General features: G+C 39.2%; 1 protein-coding gene across 2 annotated transcripts; it reads right to left on the bottom strand.

The window, feature by feature from the left end:
- Positions 1–647: 647 nt before the first annotated feature.
- On the bottom strand, positions 648–26,335 carry NAE1 (NEDD8 activating enzyme E1 subunit 1). Of its 2 annotated transcripts, XM_030298617.2 has the most exons (20): positions 26,215–26,335; positions 22,578–22,681; positions 22,430–22,490; positions 20,997–21,027; positions 20,231–20,302; positions 19,799–19,878; positions 19,110–19,219; positions 16,181–16,290; positions 15,026–15,088; positions 14,566–14,629; positions 13,224–13,315; positions 11,504–11,563; positions 11,288–11,421; positions 9,234–9,309; positions 8,886–8,925; positions 7,289–7,375; positions 6,688–6,780; positions 3,518–3,632; positions 3,383–3,432; positions 648–885 (listed from the first exon to the last, which is right to left on the bottom strand). In XM_030298617.2, exons 1-20 carry the CDS (start codon positions 26,265–26,267, stop codon positions 776–778), a joined length of 1,605 nt encoding a protein of 534 aa, XP_030154477.1. In that variant the 5' UTR covers positions 26,268–26,335; the 3' UTR covers positions 648–775. The 2 variants fall into 2 exon arrangements, 1 of the variants encoding a protein (XP_030154477.1); XR_004342970.1 differs by having other exon boundaries at positions 14,566–15,088; positions 19,799–19,834; positions 26,215–26,322.
- Positions 26,336–27,012: the final 677 nt, after the last annotated feature.

Here is a 27,012-nt window from a genome sequence, read left to right as displayed (position 1 = left end):
GAGCCGGCTCCAGGTCCATGAGACCAGGTCAGAGACTGTGGCAGCAGGGCACAGCATGGGTTAAGGGGCCCTCCGAGCTCCAAGCCTGGCCCTCAGTCCTCTCTCCCAATCTTCTTGTCTTTGTTTTCTGATAAAACTATACATCTGAAATATCTGCCTTTTCTTGTAGTCATGGTTGGAAGATGTCCTTTGCTAAAATCTACACATGGGATAAATTCATTATTTAATTAAGACTGTAAGAAAAAATACACTTAAAGCTGTTTCTAATGAAACACAAGAGATTTTTATAAGTAACTAATTAGCAAGCCAGAAATAATGAACTCAATTAGAAATGGTAACTTTTATTCTCCCAGAAAATGACTGCTTCCTTTCCCCTCCCCCACAGAGAACAAGACATTATTACAAATGAGAACAATGAGGGGCGCCTGGGTGGCGCAGTCGGTTAAGCGTCCGACTTCAGCCAGGTCACGATCTTGCGGTCCGTGAGTTCGAGCCCCGCGTCGGGCTCTGGGCTGATGGCTCAGAGCCTGGAGCCTGTTTCTGATTCTGTGTCTCCCTCTCTCTCTGCCCCTCCCCCGTTCATGCTCTGTCTCTCTCTGTCCCAAAAATAAATAAACGTTGAAAAAAAAAAAAAAATTTTAAAAAAAACAAATGAGAACAATGTTTATTAAGGAAACAATTTAACACTTCTCCCTTAGCAGAATTTTACAGACTAGAGCACAACCTGAAGGCCATTACAGTTTAAATCACTGACACACGACATAGGGTGCTTATTCTACAACTGGAAAGTTGCTGAAGTTTGTGACATGCCACTATAGATGTAAGTATTATTAAAAATTACAAACTGTTTGGTGATTATTTTGATAACCTCCTGAGCAGCAGCTCCTGCAAGGAAAAAGAAGAGCAAATCTTTGAAAAAGGTAAATTTCAAGTTATATAAAAATATTCAATTATGTAAAGAAAACCTTTCTGTTCCAAAAAGAAAGGTGTTTAAAAATAAGCCAAAATAGGAGCGCCTGGGTGGCTCAGTCGGTTAAGCGTCCGACTTCGGCTCAGGTCATGATCTCGCGGTCTGTGGGTTCGTGCCCCGCGTCGGGCTCTGTGCTGACAGCTCAGAGCCTGGAGCCTGTTTCAGATTCTGTGTCTCCCTCTTCCTCTGACCCTCCCCTGTTCATGCTCTCTCTCTCTCTCTGTCTCAAAAATAAATAAATGTTAAAAAAAATTTTTTTTTAAATAAGCCAAAACAAAGCTTACTGAGTCACATCAAAATCAAGAACTACAATTTTTTATAACTATGTTATTAAAGGAAATAAAAATCTGTCCTATACATTCACACATTGGGATATTATGCCACAGATTAAAAGAATGAATTATTTTTAATTGTGGTGGCAAGATATACTACGTAAAAAGTCAAAACAGTAGTATGGTTGATTGTACTTTTTAAAAAAATACATATAGACAGAAAAGATTCTCAAAGACCACCCAGACCACCCTTCTGTTGCATTTGAATCTTACCTTGTGCATATTTTACTTTTATAATAAAACAGGGGTAAAGGTATATTTGTTCTAAATACATCTATAATTTGGAAACGATCCACATTAAATACTGCCAGGTTGCCATATTATACTCAGTAATAGACTTATACAGTAGTGAGTTTTGAGCAATTACTCAAAGAAAACAATAGAAAAAACAAAAAACTACCAACAAAAAAATTCTTCATCTTTTATAATATTCACATTCATTGATTCAATAAAATAGGAGACTCTATTACATACCAGATCCTCTTCTAGGCGCTAGGAATAAAGAACAAAAGACAAAAACCCTTGCCTTCATGGATCTTACTTTTAACTAGTAAGGGAAAGATAATTTGCAAATTAGTAAAATGTATAGAAATGTATAGAAATGACCCTAAGGACTAAGGAGAAAAAGCAAGGAAGGGGGATACATATGAGTGGAAGAACAGGGACTCAGTTTTAAATTGAGGAGTCAGGAATGGCCTCATGCAACGAAAGTAACATTTAAACAAAGACCTGAAAGAAGTGAGGGAATATAATGGTGTTGTGCAGAATACAAAACACACATGTTAGGGACTGAATGTCCTCAAAATTCATGTTAAATCTGTAATACCCAATGTGATAATATTTGGAGGTGAAGAGGATACTGGAGGTCTTTGGGAAGTAAACAGAGTTAGATGAGGTCATGGGCTGGGGTCCTCACAAAGGGTTTAGTGCCCATATAAGAAGAGACCCCCAAGAGCTGTGTCCCATCTGTCCTCTCCCCTCCCTGCACAAAAAGGTTATGGCACACAGCAAGATGATAGCCGCCTACAAGCCCTGAACAGGCTTCCTAGAAACCAACCGTGCTGGCCCTGACCTTGGACTTCCAGCTTCCAAAGTTTTTTGTTTTTTGTTTTAAAGTTTATTTATTTATTTTGAGAGAGAGACAGAGAGAGCAAGTGGAGGAGGGGCAGGGAGAGAGGAAGAGAAAGAACCCCCAGCAGGCTCCTTGCTGTCAGCACAGAGCCTGATGCAGGGCTTGAACCCACAAACTGTAAGATCATGACCAGAGCCAAAACCAAGAGTCAGACACTTAACTGACTGAGCCACCCAGGCACTCTTCAACTTCCAAAGTTTTTATGAAAGAGTGGTAATTTTCATTTAAAAAGTATTTATTTATTTGAGAGAGAGAGAGGGGGAGAGAGGGAGAGGGAGAGAGAGACAGAGAGAGAAAGTGGGGAAGGGGCAGGGAAAGAGGGAATCCCAAGCCAACTCCACTCTGTCAGCACAGAGCCCAATGCAGGGCTCGAACCCACGAATCATGAGATCATGACCTGAGCCAAAACCAAGAGTTGGATGCTTAACCAACTGAACCACCCAGGTGCCCCAGAGATGGTAATTTTCAGCTGGGCCTTGAAGAACAGGAAGATTTTAGACGTGCCAGAAATAAGGAGATTTAAGGCAAATGGCCCTGAAAGTTAAGGATTGAAGGAACAGGAAATCAAAGGCATGTCTGGGGGAAAAGGAAGTCGCTTGAAAAAACCAAGGGCAGAAAGGCTGAGTGGAATCAGAACACAGTGTATTTTTAATGTTAAATAAGGGACTCTAGACTTGTTTTCTGAAGACCATTGTAGTGTGTATGTGTTTACTGGCAGGGCAGAAGGTTAATTAAGTGAGAGACATGATCAGAGCTATGCTTTAGAAAAATTAATGACTCTTCACTTTAAGATGGACAGCGGTGGGAGAGCTGCAAAGCAGAAAGACCAGTGAAATAAACAGAACATCCTGCTTCACTGACTTCCCTAGTTAAAATAGCTATAAAAACAAAAGTTCATAATTGTACTGTGTAACCACAGATGCCAGTCTTCTCATCTGTGGAACTCACCTCCTAAAAACGCAGCAATGGTGTGTGGCTCAGCAGCTCCATATCGGCAACTACAGAAAAGGATGGAGACGTGAACTTAGATTAGCCTTATGACAGGACAGGTATTATCTCTCATATGCCTTAGAAAATACTCACAATTCATGGACATAATCATCTTTCACCATTACAGATAATCCATATTCCTGAAGGAAGCCAGTGAGACAAGACTTCAGCTTTCCTATATCTTCTTCAACCTGGTAGTTAGATACCCCTACAAATACATAATGTAAATCAATTTTCATTAAAGTAAATATGCAATTCAAAACCAATGGCTCTTGGGGCGCCTGGGTGGCGCAGTCGGTTAAGCGTCTGACTTCAGCCAGGTCACGATCTCACGGTCCGTGAGTTCGAGCCCCGCGTCTGGCTCTGGGCTGATGGCTCGGAGCCTGGAGCCTGTTTCCGATTCTGTGTCTCCCTCTCTCTCTGCCCCTCCCCCGTTCATGCTCTGTCTCTCTCTGTCCCAAAAATAAATAAACGTTGAAAAAAAAAAATTTTATTAAAAAAAATAAAAAAAAAAACCAATGGCTCTTTTTAAAATCCAGTTTTAGGTGTTCTAATCAATACAGTAAGGTATGAAACTGAAGAACAAAAATAACAGAAAGCATGAGACCAATATTTACTATCACAAAGCTGTAACAATCAAAGAAACCATCTAAAACCTATTAAAAATTCAAGTTAGGCAAATCTGCTTTGTTTACTGCTCTATATCCAGTATCTAGAAGAGTATCCAGCACATAGTTGGTGTCCAAGAATTATTTGATGGAAGAATTGAATGAATAAGTAATGTCTTATTTACACAATTTATAAAAAATTAGGGTGTTTAAAAAATATTATGGTGTTTATTATCCATTTCCAGGAAATTAAATGACACTGAAGACATAGCTATAATAATAAGTAACATTTATTGAATTAATAAATGCTGGACAGTGTTCTAAGTACCATTTATATTAATTGATTTAATCCTTACAACACTCCTATGAAATAGGTACTATCATTATCCCTGTTTATAGGTGAGAAAACTGAGGCACAGACAGATTAAATTATTTGCCTGAGTTACTTAGCTCGTAAGTAGCAAAACTGGGATATGAGCCCAGGCAGTTCTTAATGATTAAACTGTAATGTTTCCAAACATTATTTCCAAGCTATTATTATTTCTTCTAGAAGGAAAAATATAATTGCTGTAATATTCAAGTGTTTTTAAAATATCAATATTTTTGGGGGTGCCTGGATGACTTAGTCAGTTGAACGTTTAACTTCGGCTCAGGTCATGATCTCATGGCTCATGGGTTCAAGCCCTGAGTTAGGCTCTGTGCTGGCAGCTAAGAGCCTGGAGCCTGCTTTGGATTCTGTCTCCATCTCTCTCTGCCCCTCCCCTGCTCACACTCTACTTCTCTCTCAAAAATAAACATTAAAAAAAATTTTAAATATCAGTATTTTTTGGCTCCTCTAGTTTAAAAACTATCACTACTCTTCCTCATGATAACACCAACCCTTTACTACTTACAAGGTGTCACATAGTATTAAGTGATTTTCACACATTACCTATATAACCTTTACAAACTGGTAAATACTATTATCACTATTCCATAAATGAGAGAACTGAGATTTGAAGGGAAATAGTGATTCACCCAAGGTCAAGAGACAGTAAGTGACAGAGCTTGGAAGCCTGTGCTCTATGTGGTAGCTAGTCTCCCAAGATGGCTCCCCAATGAACGCTCCTTTGTGCCCTCATGTAGTCCCATCCCACTGTTAATCTAAACTGGCCCGGTGAAGCCAACAGAACATGATGTAAGTGATGCCGTGTTCTAAGGCTTCTGAGGCTAACTCCTAAAATACCTTGTACTTTCCACCTGGATCTTTTGGAATGTTAACTTTGGGGAAGCAAGCCACCATGTAAACAGTCTACCCTAGGAATACTATGCTAAAAGGAAGCCCCAGTTAGCCATGGAGAGATACCTGACTAGCCTCCAAGCAGTTCCAACTATCCCAACTAAAGTGCCAGTCAATGAGTGAAAATGTCATCTTGGATGTCCAGTTCAGTGAAACCTTCAGAATGACTCCAGCCCCAGGCATCATGCAACTCCATGAGTTCCCCTCTCCCCAGTGAGAACTGCCTAACTGAGCCCAGCCAATCCACAAAATCACAAGATAATAATTTACTGTTTTAACTATTTTGGGGATGATTTGTTATGCAATAAACCAAAAATACAAGCTAATCAAACAATACACATAAAGTAATACATATTCGGTGTTTATTCCTTTTCTTTCTTTGGTAAGCTTGCTCATTAAGACTGTAACTCAGACATTTGGGGCAACAGACTTTATGATATTCCTAGAATGTGCTGCTATGCAGTAAACTGGTACAGTTAAAATTTTCATCTTTTTGTTTGTTTTTAATTTTTATTTATTTTGAGAGAAAGCCTGTGAGCAAGAGCAGAGAAGGGGCAGAGAGAGGGAGAGAGAGAATCTCAAGCAGGCCCCGTGCTGTTAACTCAGGGCCCAACATGGGGCTCGATCTCAAGAACCTTGAGATCATGACCTGAGCCAAAATCAAGAGTCTAATGTTCAACTGACTGAGCCACCCAGGTGCCCTTATCATCTTTTTTCTTTGAAGTTTATTTATTTATTTACAGAGAGAGTGTATGTGGAGGAGGGACCATGGGGGGGGGGCTGGGGGGGGGGGGGTGTAGGGAGTGGCAAAGAGAGGGAGAAAGAGAGAACCCCAAGCAGGGTCTGCACTGTCAGCACGGAGCCTGATGTGGGGCTCAAACCCACAAACCGTGAGATCATGACCTAAGCCAAAGTCAGTCGCTTAACTGACTGAGCCACCCAGGCGCCCCTAAAATTATCATCTTAATAAAAATATTCTGGGCAACTGACGATCCTTGTGTTTATACCGATTCTCCAATTACTACATTTACAGACAAAATTCAAGTCATTAGCATACTTTTTATGGCTTTCTCATTCCACTAAATTAAACTCATTCTGAGTCTTAGAAGTAAACTATGGAAACTGACAGAAAAAAATAGTTTTATCCTATATGCATTCAACCAACATTCCCCTGTAATAGTTTAGAATCAAACACCATCTGCAAATACTTAAAAAACAAATGGTATTTCCTCACTGAGATGAACTAGGTGTAAATTGTTTACGATGTAAAATTCAAGCACCACTACTGTAAACACCCAAGAAACTTCAAGAATTAATTCAATTTAAGTATTTATTCAAGACTTTATTGTAGATGATAATGCGACTGCTATTCTTACCTGGATATCTACCATGTTGTTTATGAAATCTATCAATAGCCCGTAACATTAAGTATAATACTATCTCATTATCGGGATTGTCCATGCTAGAAACTGAAAGGGAAAAAAAAATTTCAGTATAGTGTGGATAATTCATTACATAAAAACAATGCAGAACTGCATTTACTATATGCTCAAGTTTCAGGATACAAGGCAATTCTATTACAAAATTTAAATATTTTGTGACAATAAAATAGAAAATGATAAATAACAGTAAAACAAAGGCAGATATGTTAAAATGAAACCCAATGGTCTTATGGACGATCAATTATAGTCACATAATCTCTATTAATGTAGTAACGTTCTGACTTTAGCTCATCTTCGTATCACATGACTTATTCAGTAACCTAAACATGGTTTTATGTACATATTAAGTTTCATAATTTGCAATTATAACTACTTAGAAGTAGGACTACTTCTTGGTTTATAGAATAAAATTTAGAGTATAATATTTATATTATCCTGTATATTATCACCATATACTCACTATTATATACAAAATATTTATATCTCTAAAATTAATTAAAATTAATAACCTAGCATCAAAAGTTATTACACTTACTTATTTCATCCTTGTTAATTGTATCCAAGCCATATTCTTCAGCTAAGGATCGACATCTTACCACTCGAAGAAATGCAGAATTGGTGCCTGAACACAGGGAAGACATTATGGAAGTAACCAGGTGAGACATGTGAATATTCCAAATCACAAGTCACTTTAAGAACAGGAAATTTTGTGCATACTCTTTACAGACATGGAAATGTGAAGAGATGTCTCTTCAGTTCTAATGATTAGCAGAGAAGGCATTTAGAACACAAGTCATCTGAAATTCACATCCTTGGCACTACAACCAGCTCAGCACTGAGTAAGAAGGTGATGGCACCTCTCTGAGCTTGTTTTCGTTTGTAAAACAGGGATAATATTACCTATGAAAGTTGTTCTGTGGATCAAATGTGCAAGTGTATGAAGTGCATACTTAGCACAATGCCTGATAGGACTCAGTGAACAGTAGTGTTTACCATATTATGGATAAGTAGTCATAAAGGAGAGCATTATATATGTTGTGTTCTTGGCATATGTAAGACTTTCTAAAACAACAACTTTGTATTAGGGAAATTTTCAAACATACCCCTAAGTAGAGAAAACAGAATAAACTCTCAAATACCCAACACCCAGCTTCTAATCTGGGATCACATAATCTAGTAGAACAAACACAAATGCAAAAACAAGATGCAAGATTGGTGGTAGCAGAAAACATTAAAACTTGGCCTAAATAAGCACTATGGTAGAGCCATTAAAGGGAGAACATGGATAAATGTATTTTAAGGATGGAGACATACAGAATATAGATTTTTGCAGAAGCTTAGGGCAATAGCTACAGGGAAAAATCCTCAGCATGTAGAACAAATTTTATTACTCTTAAACAAATTCTTAAATAAAAGAAAATGCTTTGGTCTCCTGAGGAGTTGTCAAGAAGACCCCAGGAGCCGACCCACTCTGAAACTAGATGACAAAATTCTTAATTCCATCACAGTCATTTAACACAGATCAAAGTAAGTATTTAAACCAATACTATCAATGTACATGTGACTCAAGACTTCACATCCAAAGTCTCCAGATAAAACTTTTCCAAATTATTTAATAGTAGTAAGCTGAAATAATTCTGTATCAATGACAATTTTCAATTAATTGACCTTCATGTCTTTTTAGCCCTGCCATACATAGATATACTCTATCTCTGACCCAGTTTTGTTTTGTTTTTTTTTTTAAGTTTATTTATTTTGAGAGAGAGAGAGAGTGTGCACAAGTTGGGGAGGGGCAGAGAGAGAAGAGGAGAGAGAATCCCAAGCAGGCTCCGTGCTGTCAGCACAGAGCCCAACGCAGGGCTAGATCTCATGAACCACGGTATCATGACCTGAGCCAAGATCAAGAGTTGGATGCTTAACCAACTGAGCCACCCAGACACACCTGACCCAGTCTTAAAATACCTTCTCTATTTATTATGAGAGAAAAAAAAAAAAAAAGCAGCTTACTCAGTAATTATCTATACCACTGAGACCATGAAAAATTTTAAATTTTAAACATTTAAAATTTCTGCAAACATTTTGTGGCACATTTTTATCAAGCAAAATGAGGAAATTAATTCAAGGGGACTTACAGAGTAATTTTAATTCTTTCTCTGAAATGGACTCTGGTGCCTGTAAAGAGATAAATGCAGGTTTCACTCCAGTGTAAAAAAGAAGATGAAGAGAGGTGCAGCACAAACCCAATCACTGTGAGATGGGGAGGCTTTCCCCAAGCTCTGGAAGAGGACTATAAAAACACCTTGTTTGCTTAGTGAAGGTCTTTCTCATTAGGCAGGTAAGTGAGTGATCCCTCTAAAGAAGCCCAGAACCAGTACCACACCCTCTATCTCTAAACTTTTTTAGCTCCCAACTTACACGATCAAGCCAAATGGAGCTGTACCATCCATCACAGGCACAGTGCGCTCAGTTCAGCAGCTTACCTGGCCGATAGACTGCAACAATTTGGCAACATGATTACCCACAGCAGCAGCATCTTTCTTTGCTTTTTCACGGTAACTGGAAAAGAATAATAAAAGGCTATTTTTAGGGGCACCTGGGTGGCGCAGTCGGTTAAGCCTCCGACTTCAGCCAGGTCACGATCTCGCAGTCCGTGAGTTCGAGCCCCGCGTCGGGCTCTGGGCTGATGGCTCAGAGCCTGGAGCCTGTTTCCGGTTCTGTGTCTCCCTCTCTCTCTGCCCCTCCCCCGTTCATGCTCTGTCTCTCTGTCCCAAAAATAAATAAACGTTGAAAAAAAAAAAAAATTTAAAAAAAAAGGCTATTTTTAACAAATTTTAAAATTAGCAAAATTAAAATTTTTTTAATGTTTATTTATTTTTGAGAGAGAGACAGAGCACGAGCAGAGGAAGGGCAGAGAGAGAGGGAGACACAAAATGTGAAGCAGGCTCCAGGCTCTGAGCTGTCAGCACAGAGCCTGATGTGGGGCTGAAACTCACAAACCGTGAGATCATGACCTGAGCTGAAGTCAGAAGCTTAACCGACTGAGCCACCCAGACGCCCCTAAAATTAGCAAAATTTAAATATCACCATGAAGTAAACAAAATCTCTTTCCTTTTCATGAAAAAATACTGGTCTGGTAACATACAGAATGTGAAAATGCCATGGAAACCCTACCAGCAAGAGCTGTTAGTGGCTGGAAATCTTCCCAGTGTTAGTGATGGACTCTTGCAATCTACTAATAACTGGGCTCCCTCTGTAATTAATAGCAACTTAAAAACTACCCTCCTAGAGGGATCCATGATCCACGCTTCTGAGAGGACCTGACAAAATACATTACTGAAGAACATGATTTATCTCCTTAAAGTCCAAGGAAAGTTAAATACTTCAAAATTGTCCATCTACAATTCATGTAAAAACTTTAAGTCTATTTACATTTTCACCCTCTTGTAGATGATCAGATTGTACTATCTCCAGTGTGAAGTCATGGTTCTATCTATCTTCAGTTGACTTTTCCCAAGTTTTAAGTAGTTGAACTTTTAGGCTAAGACAACAAAGATGTAGCAGATGTGAAGAGTGTAAGATGTCTAGAGAACAGAGATCTTCTGTGTGACATCATTTGGTTCTTGAGGAGCCCAAGTCAGCAGCCCTGGATTCATGAGCAACGTGCTAAACTACATAAGAGTTTACAGTGAGACCCATACTTATGACAGTCTATCTGGGTTCAGGCTAGTGATACCTAGAGAGCTGGTGTCTATCTAGTCACAAACTCTTTAAATTATGAAACATTATGATTAAAAATTAATCAAACTAAAGACTTTAAAGTTTTAAGTTACAGACAAAAGATCCTACAGCACCATGGTTAAAAGTATGGAGCTGAGTTGCATGGGTTCAAATCCTGGTTCTGCCATTTACCAGCTATCTGGCTCTGAATAAATTACCTCTTCTATGTTTCAGTTTCCACATCTATAAAACTGGGACAATAATAGTATCTCTCTCATGGGGTTGTTGTAAATATTACATTAGTTAATACACAGAACAGTTCATTGCAGAGTGAAGTGCTCAAATAATAGGTTTTTGTCACGAAATATGAAAGAAAAAGTCTGCCCCCTAGAGAGTATATATGGGAACCATCTGTACTTTCTGCTCAGTTTTGCTATAAACCTAAAACTATTCTTTTTTTTTTTTCCTTTTTTTTTTTAATGTTTATTTTGGGGAGACAGAGAGACAGAGTGGGGGAGGGGCAGAGAGACAGGGAGACACAGAATCCGAAGCAGGCTCCAGGCTCCCAACCATCAGCAAAGAGCCCGATGTGAGGCTCGAACTGAAGCCGGATGCTCGACCGACTGAGCCACCTAGGTGCCCCAACCTAAAATTATTCTAAAAATAGAATATTTTTAAAAATCTGCCCCTAAGTTTTTAAGCTTATTTTTAGACAAATTACAACAGACTTTCATTTGATTTCTGATAGAGTGGTAAAATATATTCATCTGTACTATAAACAGATTTTCTGTTACATAGTTTGAAAACAGTGACTTACACATTTTGCAGCTTTATATATTTGCTTGAATCTGCGATCATATCAGGAATTGTGCCTCGAACAGGTAAATTTCCTTGACCCTCTTTGGCCACAAATTCCTTTAAGGCGCGAGCTAAAATCCAAAATGATGGAGTCTAAAAGAAAAAAAATTAGCATTAAGCAGTATCTGAATTTGACTGAAAGGTTAAGACAGCACTATTTACTTTATGTTGTTACCTGTTTGGTGATATTTATGCAGCGATCATCATTAAATATATCTTCAATACTGCTTGGGATCTAACAAAGGAACATGATACATTTACTAAGAACATGCCCATCTGTATTTTCACTATTTCCCCAAACAAGTTCTTAGAATTTCCACATAGTAATCAAATACAAACTTCTGATGTGCTTATTAGACTTTTATTAAGAATCAGTACCAGACGGGAGATTTGATGAGGAAAAAGAATGGAAGAAAAGTCCCCTTCTGCCCACTGGTGTCAGCATTAAAGACTGACCATTCTCTTCCATCATGATTAGAGTAAAAAAGGAGCCAAAATAAACCTGTTTATATAGTTACATTTGAAGATATAACAAAGATTTCAGACATCACTACCAAGCTAGGTTTGTAGTGATGTCCTTCATGTGTTTCCATCTTGTCAAAAATTTGAAACCCTTACACTCTAAGTTAGTTATTATTAGAAGAGACAACAACTCTGACAAAAACTACATAGTAAATTAAGTACTCATAATGCTGGCAAGATCATCATACATTAATGAAAACTACCGAAATTGTAGGCTTGGACTCTTACAGCTGTGTGGAAAAAAGAAATCTCTTACCAAAACCCTCCTAACTGGTCTGCTTCTGTTCTCCTTACAAGAGCCGGAATGATTTTTCAGAAACATAAATCAGGTCACTCCACTCCCCACTTAAAACACTTCGATGCCCCCCACCCGATCCTAGAACTTCTCATCCTTTTGTTCTACTCGAATTTTGTTAATAGCACCTGGTGCATTATCTGTTTGCTTAGTTCACTGTCCCCCAACTATAAGAACCTCGTTCTTTTTTTTTAACTGGAGTAAATTTTACATTCAGTGAAATGAATTTTAAATGTACAGTTTGATGCATGTCTTTTTAATCATCACCTCAATCAAGACACAGAAAACTTTCATCACCCTAGAAAATTGACAAAGCACATATTTTTAATTACTCAGCAACACGATCTCATTGTCTCCAAAAAGTTTGTAATGACAGCTAAGTGCTTTCCTAATACAAAAGGCAGCATTTTTTGCCGTTTTAAATTACAAGAAAATTCTATCTTAAAGTAACAGCTGTGTTATTCCAAATTTTCCAAAAACCTCACTGGCAAGACTTTAACAACAAAACAAAGGGCATATAAACTGAGTTATCTTACAAATAATGTTTTACAGTGTCATTAAGAACATCTTCCATTATATCCAAACAACTACTATCAAAAGCAAATGCAGGATAAGATTTAACTTTTGAGCAACCTATTTCGTACCAGCAAAATATCACCCTCGTTATAAAATTCCTACACCCAAACTGTTACTATTCACAAATCATGTACTTCAAATAATTTATATGAATCATTGTATCACTACTCTATGATGAAGCACTGATACCCATTTTAACAAGGATGATATAAAATCTTATTAAAGAAGATTCAATCGATATGATAGGTATTAATTTCTAATTATGAAACAGTTGTCTACGAAACAACTATTTCATATGAGGACTTCAGAAAACACCTTTCTTGTATGAATGCCTCAGCAAAACTTTTTTTTTTTTTTTTTAAGTAGGCTTCACGCCCAGTGCGGAACCCAACGTGGAGCCCAAACTCACGACCCTGAGATCAAGACCTGAACTGAGATCAAGAGTCTGACGATCAACCAAATGAGCCACCCAGGCGCCCCTCCTCAGCAACACATTTAATACCTGAGTTGTATTTAGTGCTGTGTTCACATTTTTAATAGCTTCTTCAAAATTCTCTTCATCTTCCGGAGTCCCATTTTCATTCTTTAGAATTCCTAGAAAAATAGAAATTGGCTAGCAAAATAGCCCTTTTCTTCTCACCCCTTTTCTCTACCTAACATTATGGAAATAACTTCATCAGATCTTTCTTTTGAGAGAGAAGGAGTGCGCTAGGGGAAGGAGCAGAGGGAGAGGCAATCTTTTTTGTTGTTGTTGTTTCTTAATGTTTTTAATTTGCATCCAAGTTAGTTAGCATATAGTGCAATAATGATTTCAGCAGTAGATTCCTTAATGCCCCTTACCCATTTAGCTCATCCCCCCTCCCACAACCCCTCCAGTAACCCTCTGTTTGTTCTCCATATTTAAGAGTCTCTTATGTTTTGTCCCCCTCCCTGTTTTTATATTATTTTTGCTTCCCTTCCCCTATGTTCATCTGTTTTGTATCTTAAAGTCCTCATATGAGTTAAGTCATATGATATTTGTCTTTGTCTAATTTCGCTTGGCATAATACTCTCTAGTTCCATCCAGGTAGTTGCAAATGGCAAGATTTCATTCTTTTCGATTGCTCAGTAATGCTCCATTGTATTATATACCCCACCTTTATTCATTCATCTGTCGATGGACATTTGGGCTCTTTCCATACTTTGGCTATTGTGGATAGTGCTGCTACAAATGTTGCAGTGCATGTGCCCCTTCGAAACAGCACACCTGTATCCCTTGGATAAATACTAGTAGTGCAATTGCTGGGTCGTAGGGTAGTTCTATTTTTAAACAGGGAGAGGCAATCTTAAGCAGGCTCCACGCCCAGCACAGAGCCCAGCTGGGGGCTCTATCCCAGACCCGGGGATCGTGACCTGAACCAAAATCAAGAGTCGGATGCTCAGCCGACTGAGCTACCCAGGGACTCCAAACCTTATCAGATCTTAAAAGAAGGATTGGATATTGAAACTTAAGAACAAACAGGCTTATTGTTACTCAAATTATTTTTAGTAATATTAGTAGCTAACCTTTATTTTTTACTCTGTATCAGACATGGTTAAATGTACTTCAGATTTTACTGTATGAATGAATCCTCACAACAACTCTATGAGCAGTCCCCAATTCCTCCTCTACTGATGAGGAAACTATCATTAGTCATTTTAAAAACTATACAAGGAGTGGCTCCAAACCTCCTCTGAGGAAAAATAAAATAAAAACTCATGATGCCGTCAGTCTGACAAAGCTGCTGACAGAAATCCAATAAACAACCTCAAGCAATTTGTTTTTCAAACTTTATACAACATTCAGTTATATCCCAACATATTACCTTGTCTAATCAAATCTCTGAAGTCTTCTTTTTCCTTATACGTTTTAGGTATTCGTCCATTTGTCTAAATTGGTTAAAAATTTTAAATTCTAGTTATAAAAAACCAAAACATGGAAATTGAGAGTCCAAACTTCTCCCCATTCTCCCATCCACATGAGATTTCATCAGCAAATACATACCTCAGTGAAATCAGAGGCTGACTTGAAAGAAAACAAAAACTGCGAGCCATTTTTCTACATTCCCCACTGCCAGTTTCAGAATAACATTTATTGATATTTGATTTCGGTAGTAAAAGTATCAGTATCAAAAGAGGAACTGCCAGATTTAAACAGAAAAGCACCCACCTGCCCAATTACCACATAAGGAAAAAAGTTAATCTCCTACTCTCCTTCACTGAAATCCTTTATAATAAATTGAAAATACAGTCACATATGGAATTTGTTTTTAAAAAAAGACATACTTCACTATACCACTGTGCTAAATATTTAGCTACGATCACAATCCATGGAGTATGGCTGTGGTCCTAAAAATGAAAGAAATATCGAAGAAAACGTCAGTATTAGTTAACATTAATTAATTTACAGTTATTCTTCATTAAACCATCTCATTTTCAACAAATCCAATAATATATATGATCATCTTCCAGTACATGTAGTATAATGAATGAAGGAAAATGAACTGGGTTAATGAAATTGCTTTATAAGCTTTTTTATAAGCAGTGTCCAATTTAATCCTGAACTGGCAGGCTTGTACAATGATTAAGTTTTTCTAAGTTTATTTATTTTTGAGAAAGACAGAGTGTGAGTAGGGGAGAGGCAGAGAGAAAGGGAGACACAGAAACCGAAGCAGGCTCCGGGTTCCAGGCTGACAGCACAGACCCCGACACTGGGCTCAAACTCACAAACCGTGAGATCATGACCTGAAGTGAAGTCAGATGCTTAACCGATTGAGCCACCCAGGCGCCCCAGGTTTGTACTATGTGGGTCCCCATTTTCCCATCAAGAAAACAGTCTCAGCGACTGCCGCCCAAAAAGAAAACTCAAATCTCTTGATTTCAGAAACTAATCCTAGACTGAGAAAACTGTCTCTTGTGATGAAACAAATAACCAAATACCCACATTTTAATTAATACATGGGTAGGAAAAAACACATACTCCTTTACTTATATAGTCTGTTATAAATATCATTGTTTCTATAATGAAATATGGAGTTGCCTTGGTAACTCTTCAAACATTAAAAATAAGTTTCAAAAGCAATCAATTTCAACAAACACCTACCCCAAATTCATACTATTTTAAAAAGTACATCTAATTGTTTAGAAACGGGCCATGAAGAGGTCTGCTGGGATATGTTAATGTCTAATTTCTTGACCTGGGTGTTGATTACACAGATATAGTCAGCTAATGAACTTCTCTTCAATAAAAAAGCTTTTTAAATTTTGGTCAAAAACAAATTTATTTCAAAACAATTAAGTACAATGTTGTTACTACATAATCTGGATGACATGAATATGGATGTTTATAGTATTTTCTCACTTCAGTGTAATTCAAAAACCTTAGGTTAAAAAAAAAACTTTTTATCTATCTATAAATTGAAGGTTATATATACTACCAACCTTTTTTTCCATATGATCCAAATCATATGACTGAAAATGTTCTCTCAGTTCAGGAAATGGTTTATCCAGTCGTAGATCCTCTAATGCATTATCTGGATGAGATTCTATTACTGTGAAACAAATAATCCCAAAAGATAAACTTCTTTAGTGATACTTCTGGAATACACTACACTATAGAAACTTAAGAAATCTAGTTTCTAAATGGGCATAGGGCCTACAGGTTTTTTTCTGTTCATTTTTTTTTTTAACCAAGAAACTGATTTTATTTATTTATTTTTATTTTATTTTATTTTTAATCTTTATTTATTTTTGAGAGAGAGACAGAGTGCGAGTGGAGGAGGAACAGAGAGAGGGAGACACAGAATCCGAAGCAGGCTGCACAGAGCCCGATGCAGGGCTCGAACCCACAAACTGTGAGATCATGACCTGAGCTGAAGTCAGATGCCCAACCGACTGAGACACCCAGGCGCCCCATGATTTTATTTATTTTTTTAAGTAAGTTCCACACCCAACGTGGGGCTCATATTCACAACCCCGAGATCAAGAGCTGCATGCTCCACCAACTGAGCCAGCCAGGTGCCCCTTTTCTGTTCATTATTGAGATAAATTTACATACAGATATATATTCATATTTTACTAAATGCACAAATCATAAGTTGACTATAGTTTTAATAAAAGTAAAATAGAACTGAATTATCTTGCCATTATAATTGAAAAAGATCAAAATTGATAAAATATATGTTCAGATAGCATTTAACAATCCACCCTTCCCTTCCTGTGGCCTTCAATAGACATCATCACCATCTTCCTAGACCTCTTCTCTAGAAAGCTGATGGTTATCCTTGACTTTTTTTTTTTAAGACTTTAGTTTTTTTTGGTTTTTTTTTTTCAACGTTTATTTATTTTTGGGACAGAGAGAGACAGAGCATGAACGGGGGAGGGGCAAAGAGAGAGGGAGACACAGAATCGGAAGCAGGCTCCAGGCTCTGGGCCATCATCAGCCCAGAGCCCGACGCGGGGCTCGAACTCACGGACCGCGAGATCGTGACCTGGCTGAAGTCGGACGCTTAACCGACTGCGCCACCCAGGCGCCCCAAGACTTTAGTTTTAAGTAATCTCCACACCCAAAGTGGGGCTCAAACTTACAACCCCAAGATCAAGAGTCGCATGCTCTTCTGACTGAGCCAGCCAGGTGCCTCTATCCTTGACTTCTTTCTTCCTTGGCCCAACATCAGTCACACCACATGTCCTGGTATCACTTCATACACAGTTCCCCACATGAGGGGAGTACAGGAACATGTAATTTCAGTGAGTGGTTAGGGCTAGGCCTAGTTCTGTTACTTGCTAGCTGTGTGACCTTGGGCAAATAACTTAATCTCTCTGTGCCTCAGCATCCTCATCTGCAAAAAGCAGATGTGTAATAGTATCTACCTTATAAGAATTTTAGAAAGATTATATGAAATAATCCACATTAAGGCAGGCACACAGCTAGCAATATTAACCCTCATTACTATCTACCTCTTCTTCCCTATCCTTATAATATCTGCCTTAAGGCAGGGGCTCAGGGGGCCCCAGGGTGGCTCAGTTGGATAAGCTTCTGACTTCAGCTCAGATCATGATCTCACACTCCGTGGGTTCGAGCCCCGCATCGGGCTCTGTGCTGACAGCTCAGAGCCTGGAACCTGCTTCCAACTCTGTGTCTCCCCCTCTCTCTGCCCCTCCCCCACTCACGCTCTGTCTCTGTTTCTCAAAAATGAAAAAATGTTTAAAAGAAAAAAAAAAAATGGGGCGCCTGGGTGGCGCAGTCGGTTAAGCGTCCGACTTCAGCCAGGTCACGATCTCGTGGTCCGTGAGTTCGAGCCCCGCGTCGGGCTCTGGGCTGATGGCTCAGAGCCTGGAGCCTGTTTCCGGTTCTGTGTCTCCCTCTCTCTCTGCCCCTCCCCCATTCATGCTCTGTCTCTCTCTGTCCCAAAAATAAATAAACGTTGAAAAAAAAAAAAAAAAAAAAAAGCCCCACAGGGGCTTAGTCTCTGTCTCTCTCAACTAGCTACACAACCAGAAATTTCCTAACAGCAACACTTGCCTCTAATTTTCACCTCTTCAAATCCATTCATTTTCTACCCCACTTTAGGGTGACACATTTGAAATAAATTTTTCACCCTGTCACTCTCCCACTTACAACTCTTAAAGAGCCTACCACCACCTGCCAGAAGTTTATCCCACAAGCCACTCCCAAACTACCAAGCAGATACTACTCCCCAGTGATACTACCAACACCAATGACTATCAACTGCTCTAGCAGAGTACCTGCCTCAGAGCAATGCAGAATACTGAATGAAAACTGTCCAATAATTTAAGATCAAACAGTTGTAAGTAAAGGGCTAATATCATTCTTGAGCTCATGCCAACCTGCCTATGAATGACCTCAATCTCCTAAAACACTGTTTCCTTGGAACAATAAGGTAAATGCTTTGCTTATTATGTAGAACTGTCCCTGAACTGGGGGAGCCTATTGTCAATATGAGAATGGAATGAAAGATTGGAGAAAAAGTGGTATGACATCTATCTGTGTCACTGTGGCCCACACACCATGGCTCTCACCTATAGTAGCCCTATGTGCCCTATGAGGGTTAGGAGGCAAAAAAAAAAAAAAAAAGCAAAAGCTAGGGACTTGCATAGCTGCTGGGCCTCCTAATAAGATGAAAAAGCTGTATCTGTTGTATTTCCTGCTTTGCATCCTTCTATAGTGCTAAGTAAAGGAAATATTAGATTAACGTCTGTTGATTCTGATTGCCACTCTGAACCTATAACCGTAGTCGTGCTGTTACAAATTTACTTTGTAATTTAAAACGGACTTCCTAAATTGTCAAGTTTCTAAAACTGTAGCTAAAGCAACCAATGGCAAGCACCATATGTGCAACAGTTTTACCTGGATGTTCTTTTATAATGATCCTCATATAACCAACTAGTCCATATGTCCTACAGATCAAAAGAGGGATTTGGGAATTCCAGAGGACATCTGCTAAACGTAGTAATGTACTGTAAAAGGAAAGCACAATAAGTAAGACCGTAAGCAAATGGATATATGCCAAACATGAAAGCACATTAAAATAAAGGAATTTTCTTACTAATTAATGCAAAGATAGATCTATTACATTTACATATGCAGGTCATGGATACACTGAAAAACAAGCAATTCCAGAAGGTTGCAGTCTCACAGAAAGTATATCTTTTGGACTAGAGGGATATGAAAGCCTCTTTTTTGTATTAGGGACAATGTTCTTGAACGACACTTCCTGACATTTCCATAACAAAGAGGAAAATATGTATTTAAAACTCTAGTATACATCAAGCACACTATAATTCTAATTAGGTTTTTTTCACTAAAAAAATAACCAAGGTTTAATTTAACTGGTCTAAATATGTATTAAGAAAAGTTTCACATCTCAGTACTTTTCTCTTTCCTATCTTTTCGATGTTGGAGATTTATAAGTACTTCCAATTAAAGGTTTCTGTGGAGTTTAAGAATTTTAAAAACTATAGACTCTGCAGAGAAAACAAAAACTATTCAAATCTAATAAGAGACTAAAATAAAAACAAATTATCATAAAAATTTACCTTTCAGGAAGCTGAGTTGCAACCACAATGGTAAACCTACAGAAAAATGAAGGATCATTGTCTAGAAGGTTTTCTGGACTCTAAATAGGACACAGGAAAAGAATTCAACAATTTCACAATCACATTAAACATGTCAGAAACAGTTAAGGTATTTAAGAACAAATGAGGCAACATGCTAGACTCCAATTTTAAGTAATTCAACTCTCAATTAAACATAAATATACAAAAGGTTCAAAATTCTAAATTCTGTGGTGCCTGGCTGGCTCAGTCAGAAGAGCATGTGACTCTTGATCTCAGGGTCAGAAGTTCGAGGCCCACGCTGGTTGTAGAGATTATTAAAATAAATAAACTCAAAATTCTAAATTCTTAGGGCTCTGAATTATTAAAAAGTTACATTTCTACACAGAAATAATAATGTGTATACATATATACCTCTTCCACAAAACTTCCAGAGACGTCGTTATTTAATTCTTGTAAGAATTCCATGGCAGCTTGAGCTCGGTTCTTTTTAAAAACAAAGCATTTGACTCGAATTAGAAAAAATTTGGTTAAAATGTAACCCCTCAATTTACAGATCAAGCAAACATACTATAAAACTACCCAAATTTCATGCATAGATATGACAGTTCTGTTTTTCATAGTATTTAAACTGAGGCCAAACCAGAGTATTATTTAAACGACTAAATTATTTGCACCCTACTTTTCTGATTAGGCAAATGACCAGAAAACCTTGGGTAGCAGGCAGAGATATTCTGGACCAAGTCTAGGTTCACTCTAAGCTCCTACATTTACAATCCTATATAAGAGAAAACAATCAAAGAAACAGTCATTTCCTTTGAGAATATTGTACTAAGTTTACCATTATACCTTTTAAGATTTTTAATATGGAATACACAAAAATAAAAGATATGCTAACTTTTAGTTAAAAATTTTGTTAAATAGAATATTCCACCCTCTAAACATTAACATCACTCAAGGTTTAGCTTTAATACAAGTTACATCATAAAAACAGTACTTTTAAGTTCTTAAACTACCAAGCATATAAAGAGTTGCAAGATATTAAAAAAAAGAGCTAATTTAACTTTTTTCTCAGAGAAATAATAAGCTCTTTCAAAGTCAAAGCTTTTCAAGCAATCAAAACATAGTGGCATCATGAGATGCTTAACACAACTATAGTCTGTAATAAATTGATGTTTACCTTGCCGATGCTGCTTCGCTGAAGGAAAAAACTAAAATAGAATTAAAAAAAAATTAAGGGCTTCTTTGACTCTAAAGGAAAGGTTATATTTCATTCATATTATGAAACAAACTGTATTTTGATTACAGGTTATAACAACCTTGCTGGAGAAAGATAACGAGATGAAACTTCTAATCAAAGACCAGGCTAACATATCAATGTTTCCAAAGTGTGTACCACAGCATACGAATTTCATAAGATGCTATGAGAGGAAAAAAAGTTCCCTGGTTTTACAAAGTTTAGGAAACACAATATGTTCTATTTCCCTCTTGGAAATTCATAATATATATAATACACATGACATTAAAGTCTTATAGAAATGCTTAACTTCATTTGGCCCATTTCCCAAACTTATTGGACCATGAAATACTTTTACCCATTTAGCACCTATTAACATCCCCCAGAGCCAGTGTTCCACAGACCACACGGGAAATGCTATATTGAACTGCTTGTTTTTGTAGGTAACTCTAATTGACTTATTCAAGCTTCTTCCCACACATCCCCTTTTTTTTTTTTTTTTTTTTCATTTTTTTTTTTTCAACGTTTATTTTATTTTTGGGACAGAGAGAGACAGAGCATGAACGGGGGAGGGGCAGAGAGAGAGGGAGACACAGAATCGGAAACAGGCTCCAGGCTCTGAGCCATCAGCCCAGAGCCCGACGCGGGGCTCGAACTCACGGACCGCGAGATCGTGACCTGGCTGAAGTCGGACGCTTAACCGACTGTGCCACCCAGGCGCCCCACACATACCCTTTTCATGTGTCAAGGTCCAGATCTGAGGCTGGGTACCATTTTGTAGCACAAAATTAGTGGCTCCATAAAAAAAAGAAATCTTATTCTTATCACACACTGCTCTAACCAACCAAGTAAGCAAAGATAATGGGACTTTTTCTTTAGAGATACCAATAAAAGGACGCTGTTGTGGATATACTATAGCCCAATATCAAAGTTCAATATGAACTAAATTCTGACTTTCCTTGAGTGTACTCATTGTTGTCACATACTAACAAATATAATGAGAGATTCCAGCCTCTAAGTCCCTGAAAAGAGCTTGAAATCCAAATCTGGGAATGCTTTGGAAGCTAAATTACGATCATCTTTTAAAAAATGATACACAGGCCATCTTTAAAATAGCACTTTTATAGAGACAGTGGAGTGTACAGAGAGATATACCTGGACTAAGCTCAGAAGAAATACAAATAAAAGGTAGTTTTTATTATTCTTATAATCCAAAAAATACAATTAATTTAATTATTAAAAAAATTATATATATATATACACACATATATATGTGTGTGTGTGTGTGTGTGTGTGTGTGTGTATATATATATATATATATATATAAAATAAACACCTTCCCTAACAGGCATGTGTTTGAAAAGATTAGAACATACTTATTTCCAGCATCTTCTCCGCTGACCTGATTTCCATCAATAATTGTAAATGAACCAATACCTGGAAGACAAAACAGAGTCAGTCAAGAATACATATTGCTAGTTCAAAACCATAAGGGGTAAATTTACAACCACAAAACAACATTACCTGGTAGTACCAAGTTTTTTAGAATTTCAGTTCCTGTGGCTGTTGCATTTATTAGGCAAACGTGAGCAGATTCTAAAGCCTCTTGCCCATGATCACCCCACAACCTATAAAACAAGACACAAATTCAACATTTTTAAAACTTTCATACAAATGCAACTTTCTTAATTGGATGCTGACCTGTGATCTTCAAAGTGTTCTTGCATAGAATGGCTGCTGTGATGACCACAGCAAACATGTGAGACAGGAACAGCAGCAGGTGTTATGGGGATTATATAGCTAAGTAACCTGAGACTCAGACAGGTTGATGCCTGGCATGCATGATTACAAGGAGGTCAAATCAGCACTAAAAACCTTGCCTTCCAGCTCCTTGTCCACTACCCTTTTCAAGTCAGACAACTTACAGAACAGAGTCTTTAGATATATTCATTAACATTACAGAAGTACCTTAAAACCTATTCTGTTCTCTGTTTCATTTCTCCTCAAATTATATAGACTATTATATTTAAGATCTTGACATAGAATTTACCACTGTGACATCTGCAAGAGTGAGATAAGGTTTACCAAGAAAACTGAATTATTGTCATCTGAAAGGCCTCACATTGACTTCTACAGGAGTGCTTTAAAATATAATACCAGGGACACCTGGGTGGCTTAGTCGGTTGAGTGTCTGACTCTTGATTTCAGCTCAGGTCATGAGATCGAGCCTCGCATGGGGCTCCATGCTGGGTGTGGAGCCTGCTTGAGATCCTCAAGCCCCACCCCCACTCTCTCTCCTGCCCTTTTCCCCTGCTCGCTCTCTCTAAAAAAATAAAATAAAAAAATATAATACCCAATGCTCACTTTAGTAGCATGATTAATAAATGCATAAAACGCATACATTAACAAACACAAACATATAATAAGGATTAGACAGATATATTTTATAACCTGATTCACACTGGCATATCATTAACGGGGCAAGGTACATGATCACACATGCACCATGGCATCTGGGCCAACCTGGTTACCTTCACCCAGAAAGCCCATTATCTTTTCTTGTCAGTATGGAAAGTATAGGGGGAGCCCAAACCATTAGAAAAATGCTACAGGGTGGAGGATGATAGGCTTTAATGGGCTTTCCCTGTCACCTAATCTAAAGCAGATTCCCTGTTATTGTGTAGCCAGTATGTCCTCCAAAGCATATCACAACTGTTTTTTATTTGCTGAACATCCATCTTTCTATTCCACTCTAAGCTCCATGAGGGCCCAGATGACTCCCTATATGCACTGCTGGAGACCCAATGCCTGGCACACTGCCTTGCCCAGGGTAAGTGATCACTGAACAGCTGTCAAATGAAAGGAGGAATAGCACAGAAGAACCAGACAGACTGGAAACATCTGTTTTGTTTTTGTTTTTTTTTTCTATGAAAGTAGGGCACACAGAAGACACCTGACATATTTGGTTGATGTCTACTTGGGTAGTCAGACAGTGAGTCTAAGAGAATGCTGATGAATCTCTAGGTAACATGTTTCAAGAAAGAGGCCACACAAGAAATCAATCCTCTTTGCTCCCTTGCTGGCTTAGCTATGGAACACAAGGCCTTGTTGATTGTTGCCCAGCTGCACAACTTTGCTTCTAGCTGCCTCACTCTGACATTTTAAAACCAATAGCCAAGTCTCATCATGAAAAGTAAAATTTGGTCCTTAACTGGACTGGACTCAGCAAAAACTCTCTTTTGTTAAAGTTTCTTAGTAACCTAAAATACCTTCTCAGCTCTGTCTTGTGTGGTTATAACTGAACATTCAAAACACAAGCAATGTTGGGGTGCATGGGTGGCTCAGTCAGTTAAGCATCCGACTTCAGCTCAGGTCATGATCTCACGGTTCATGGGTTCGAGCCCCATGTTGGGCTCTGTGCTGAGAGCTCAGAGCCTGGAGCCTGCTTTGGATTCTGTGTCTCCCTGTCTTTCTGCCCCTCTCCTGCTCACATTCTCACTCTGCCTCTTTCTCAAAAATAAACATTAAAAAATTAAAAAAAAAAAAACACAAGCAATGCCAAAAATTTATAAGAGAACACAAGCTGGTTATAAGGGCTCTGTCACCTTGCTACCTTTCCCAGAAGCTTGGGAACAGAGTGATATGAATGAGTACAGGCTCTGAAAAAGCCAGAAGGGCCTGTTTGTTTGTTTGAATTTTTTATTTTTTTTAATGTTTATTTATTTTTGAGAGAGAAATAGAAAGAGAGAGCCAGGTAGGGGCAGATAGAGAGGGAGACAGAATCTGAAGCAGGTTCCAGGCTCTGTCTGAGCTGTCAGCACAGAGCCTGATGCAGGGCTCAAACCCACAAGCCGTGAGGTCATGACCTGAGCTGAAGTTGAATGCTTAACCGACTGAGCCACCCAGGTGCCCCTAAATTTTTTTTAATGTTTATTTATTTTTGAGAGAGAGAGACAGAATCTGAAGTAGGCTCCAGGCTCTGAGCTGTTAACACAGAGCTGGACGCGGGGCTCAAACTCACATACCCAAGATCATGTTCTGAGCCAAAGTCAAACACTTAACCAATTGAGCCACCCAGGAGCTCCAGAAGGGCCTATGTTTAATTTACATCCTAGCTCAAATATATGGAAGACTTCAGACAAGTTATCTAACTTCTCCAAGACTGTTTCTCCATCTATAAAGCCAAGAGAATGTCTGCCTTCAAAGCTGCTCTCAGAATTAAGTGTCTAAAGCCTCTTAATACAGCAGTAGACTGGAGGTACAAATGGGAGTTCAAGGGGACATAGGGACATACTGTAACTTCTCCCGGCCTGGGGGCTCCAAAAGAGGATGGGGACCAAGCATTTGTGTTACTTCCACTGCCTTAACATATAGAAAATGCTCAATAAATAAGGAATGGGGAATGTAAGGAGAAAAAGCAAGGCAGAAGAATTAGCCAAGGACCTGCCTGATGGCTTAGACCTGCAGTGTCTATTAAGGTAGCCTGTAGCCACGTTTGGCTACTGAGCACTAAAAATGAGGCTAGTCGGAACTAAGATGTGCTTACAGGTATCAAATGCCAGGTTTCGAAGACAATATGGAAAAAAAAAAGTAAAGTATGCCTAACAAATTTGTATATTAAGTGTTAAAATGGTGTATTTTAGGCATAGTGGGTTTAAATAAACTGTATTTTCCACCTGTTTGTTTTTTTTAATGTGGCTGCTAGCAAATGTGTAATTACATATGCAGCTCACACAATACTGGCATTATATTCCTACTGGACAGCGCTGGCTGTCCCTAACACTCGGCGCCGCTCTCAGCAGACAGGACGGGGTACTCGCGATTCCCCAATTCTGCTAAATGAGGAGTGAGAGCGCAGCGAGGCGGGGCCGGCTGCCGCCCTGGTGACCGGGCCGACGCTGGGACCGCGCACCTCGAACTGCACACCTCGTGGCGGACGGGCGCGCCCCCTGGAGAAGTGGAGTCCCGACCCTCAAAGGGTATCTCAGGGGCCCCCAGTCTGGGAAGCCCCCAGAGCCGGCTCCCCAACGCCGGGACTGCCCGCCCTGGCCTAGAGGGAGGCCTGTAAGAGGCCCGCCCGCGCCGCCCGCTGGCTTAGGCCCGGCCGCGACGTAGAAGAGCCCGCCGGCCGGCCCGCCCGACTCGGTGAGCCCTGGCTCACCTCAGCTGCCGGTCGTACTTCTGCTCCTTGAGCAGCTTCCCCGGTTGCGCCATGGCCGCACCCGCCGCGCGAACAGCCGAGCCCCTACCGAACACCGCCACCACTTCCACGAGTGCGCAGGCGCATTGAGCCCCTTCGTCGCCGCTGCCTCCCGCGCGCCGCCCGCAGGGGGCGCCACTACCTCACTGCGCACGCGTCGCCAGTACACCTGGGGCGTATGCGGGCCCAGCCGGAACCCAGAGTAGTGTCTTTTCCCCGAGGCTCCAGCCCTGGTAGGCTGCCGGTCCGTGACTTTGTACGTGCAGTAACTGTGGGGGATTCTGGCTTTGGAATCAGGCAGATTTGGTCTTTAACCACGTACTAGTTGTGAAGTATGCTCTTTACCTCTCAAATCCTCTGTTTGCTCATCTGTGCATTGGGGATAAATGGATCTCCATCACCGGGTCTTAAATGAGATTTTGAATACACAGAGCCAAACTCACAAAAAATCCTGAATGGATAATAACTTTCATTATTATGATCATTATTGTTCACTCATTTCTTCCATCCTCTCCATGCAACAAGCCCACACAAGGGCCTGTTTCAAACCACAAAGTTAGCTGCTCCCAACTACAGATATAAAGACAAAGAAGTCCGAGATCCTGTTCTTGAGAAGTTCACGGTCTTGAGAAGGGAGAGAGACAATAAATAAGTACTTACTAGACAATGTGGCCCTCCTATAAATCGAGGGAAGCTGGGGTGCTGAAAGGTGCACAGAGGAACTCCACCCACTCCCCCCTCCTCTCTCCAGGAATGTTT

Source organism: Lynx canadensis, chromosome E2, assembly GCF_007474595.2.
Source record: "Lynx canadensis isolate LIC74 chromosome E2, mLynCan4.pri.v2, whole genome shotgun sequence".
In the NCBI taxonomy this organism is placed as follows: Eukaryota; Metazoa; Chordata; class Mammalia; order Carnivora; family Felidae; genus Lynx; species Lynx canadensis.
This window is presented reverse-complemented; position numbering and strand designations above follow the sequence as displayed.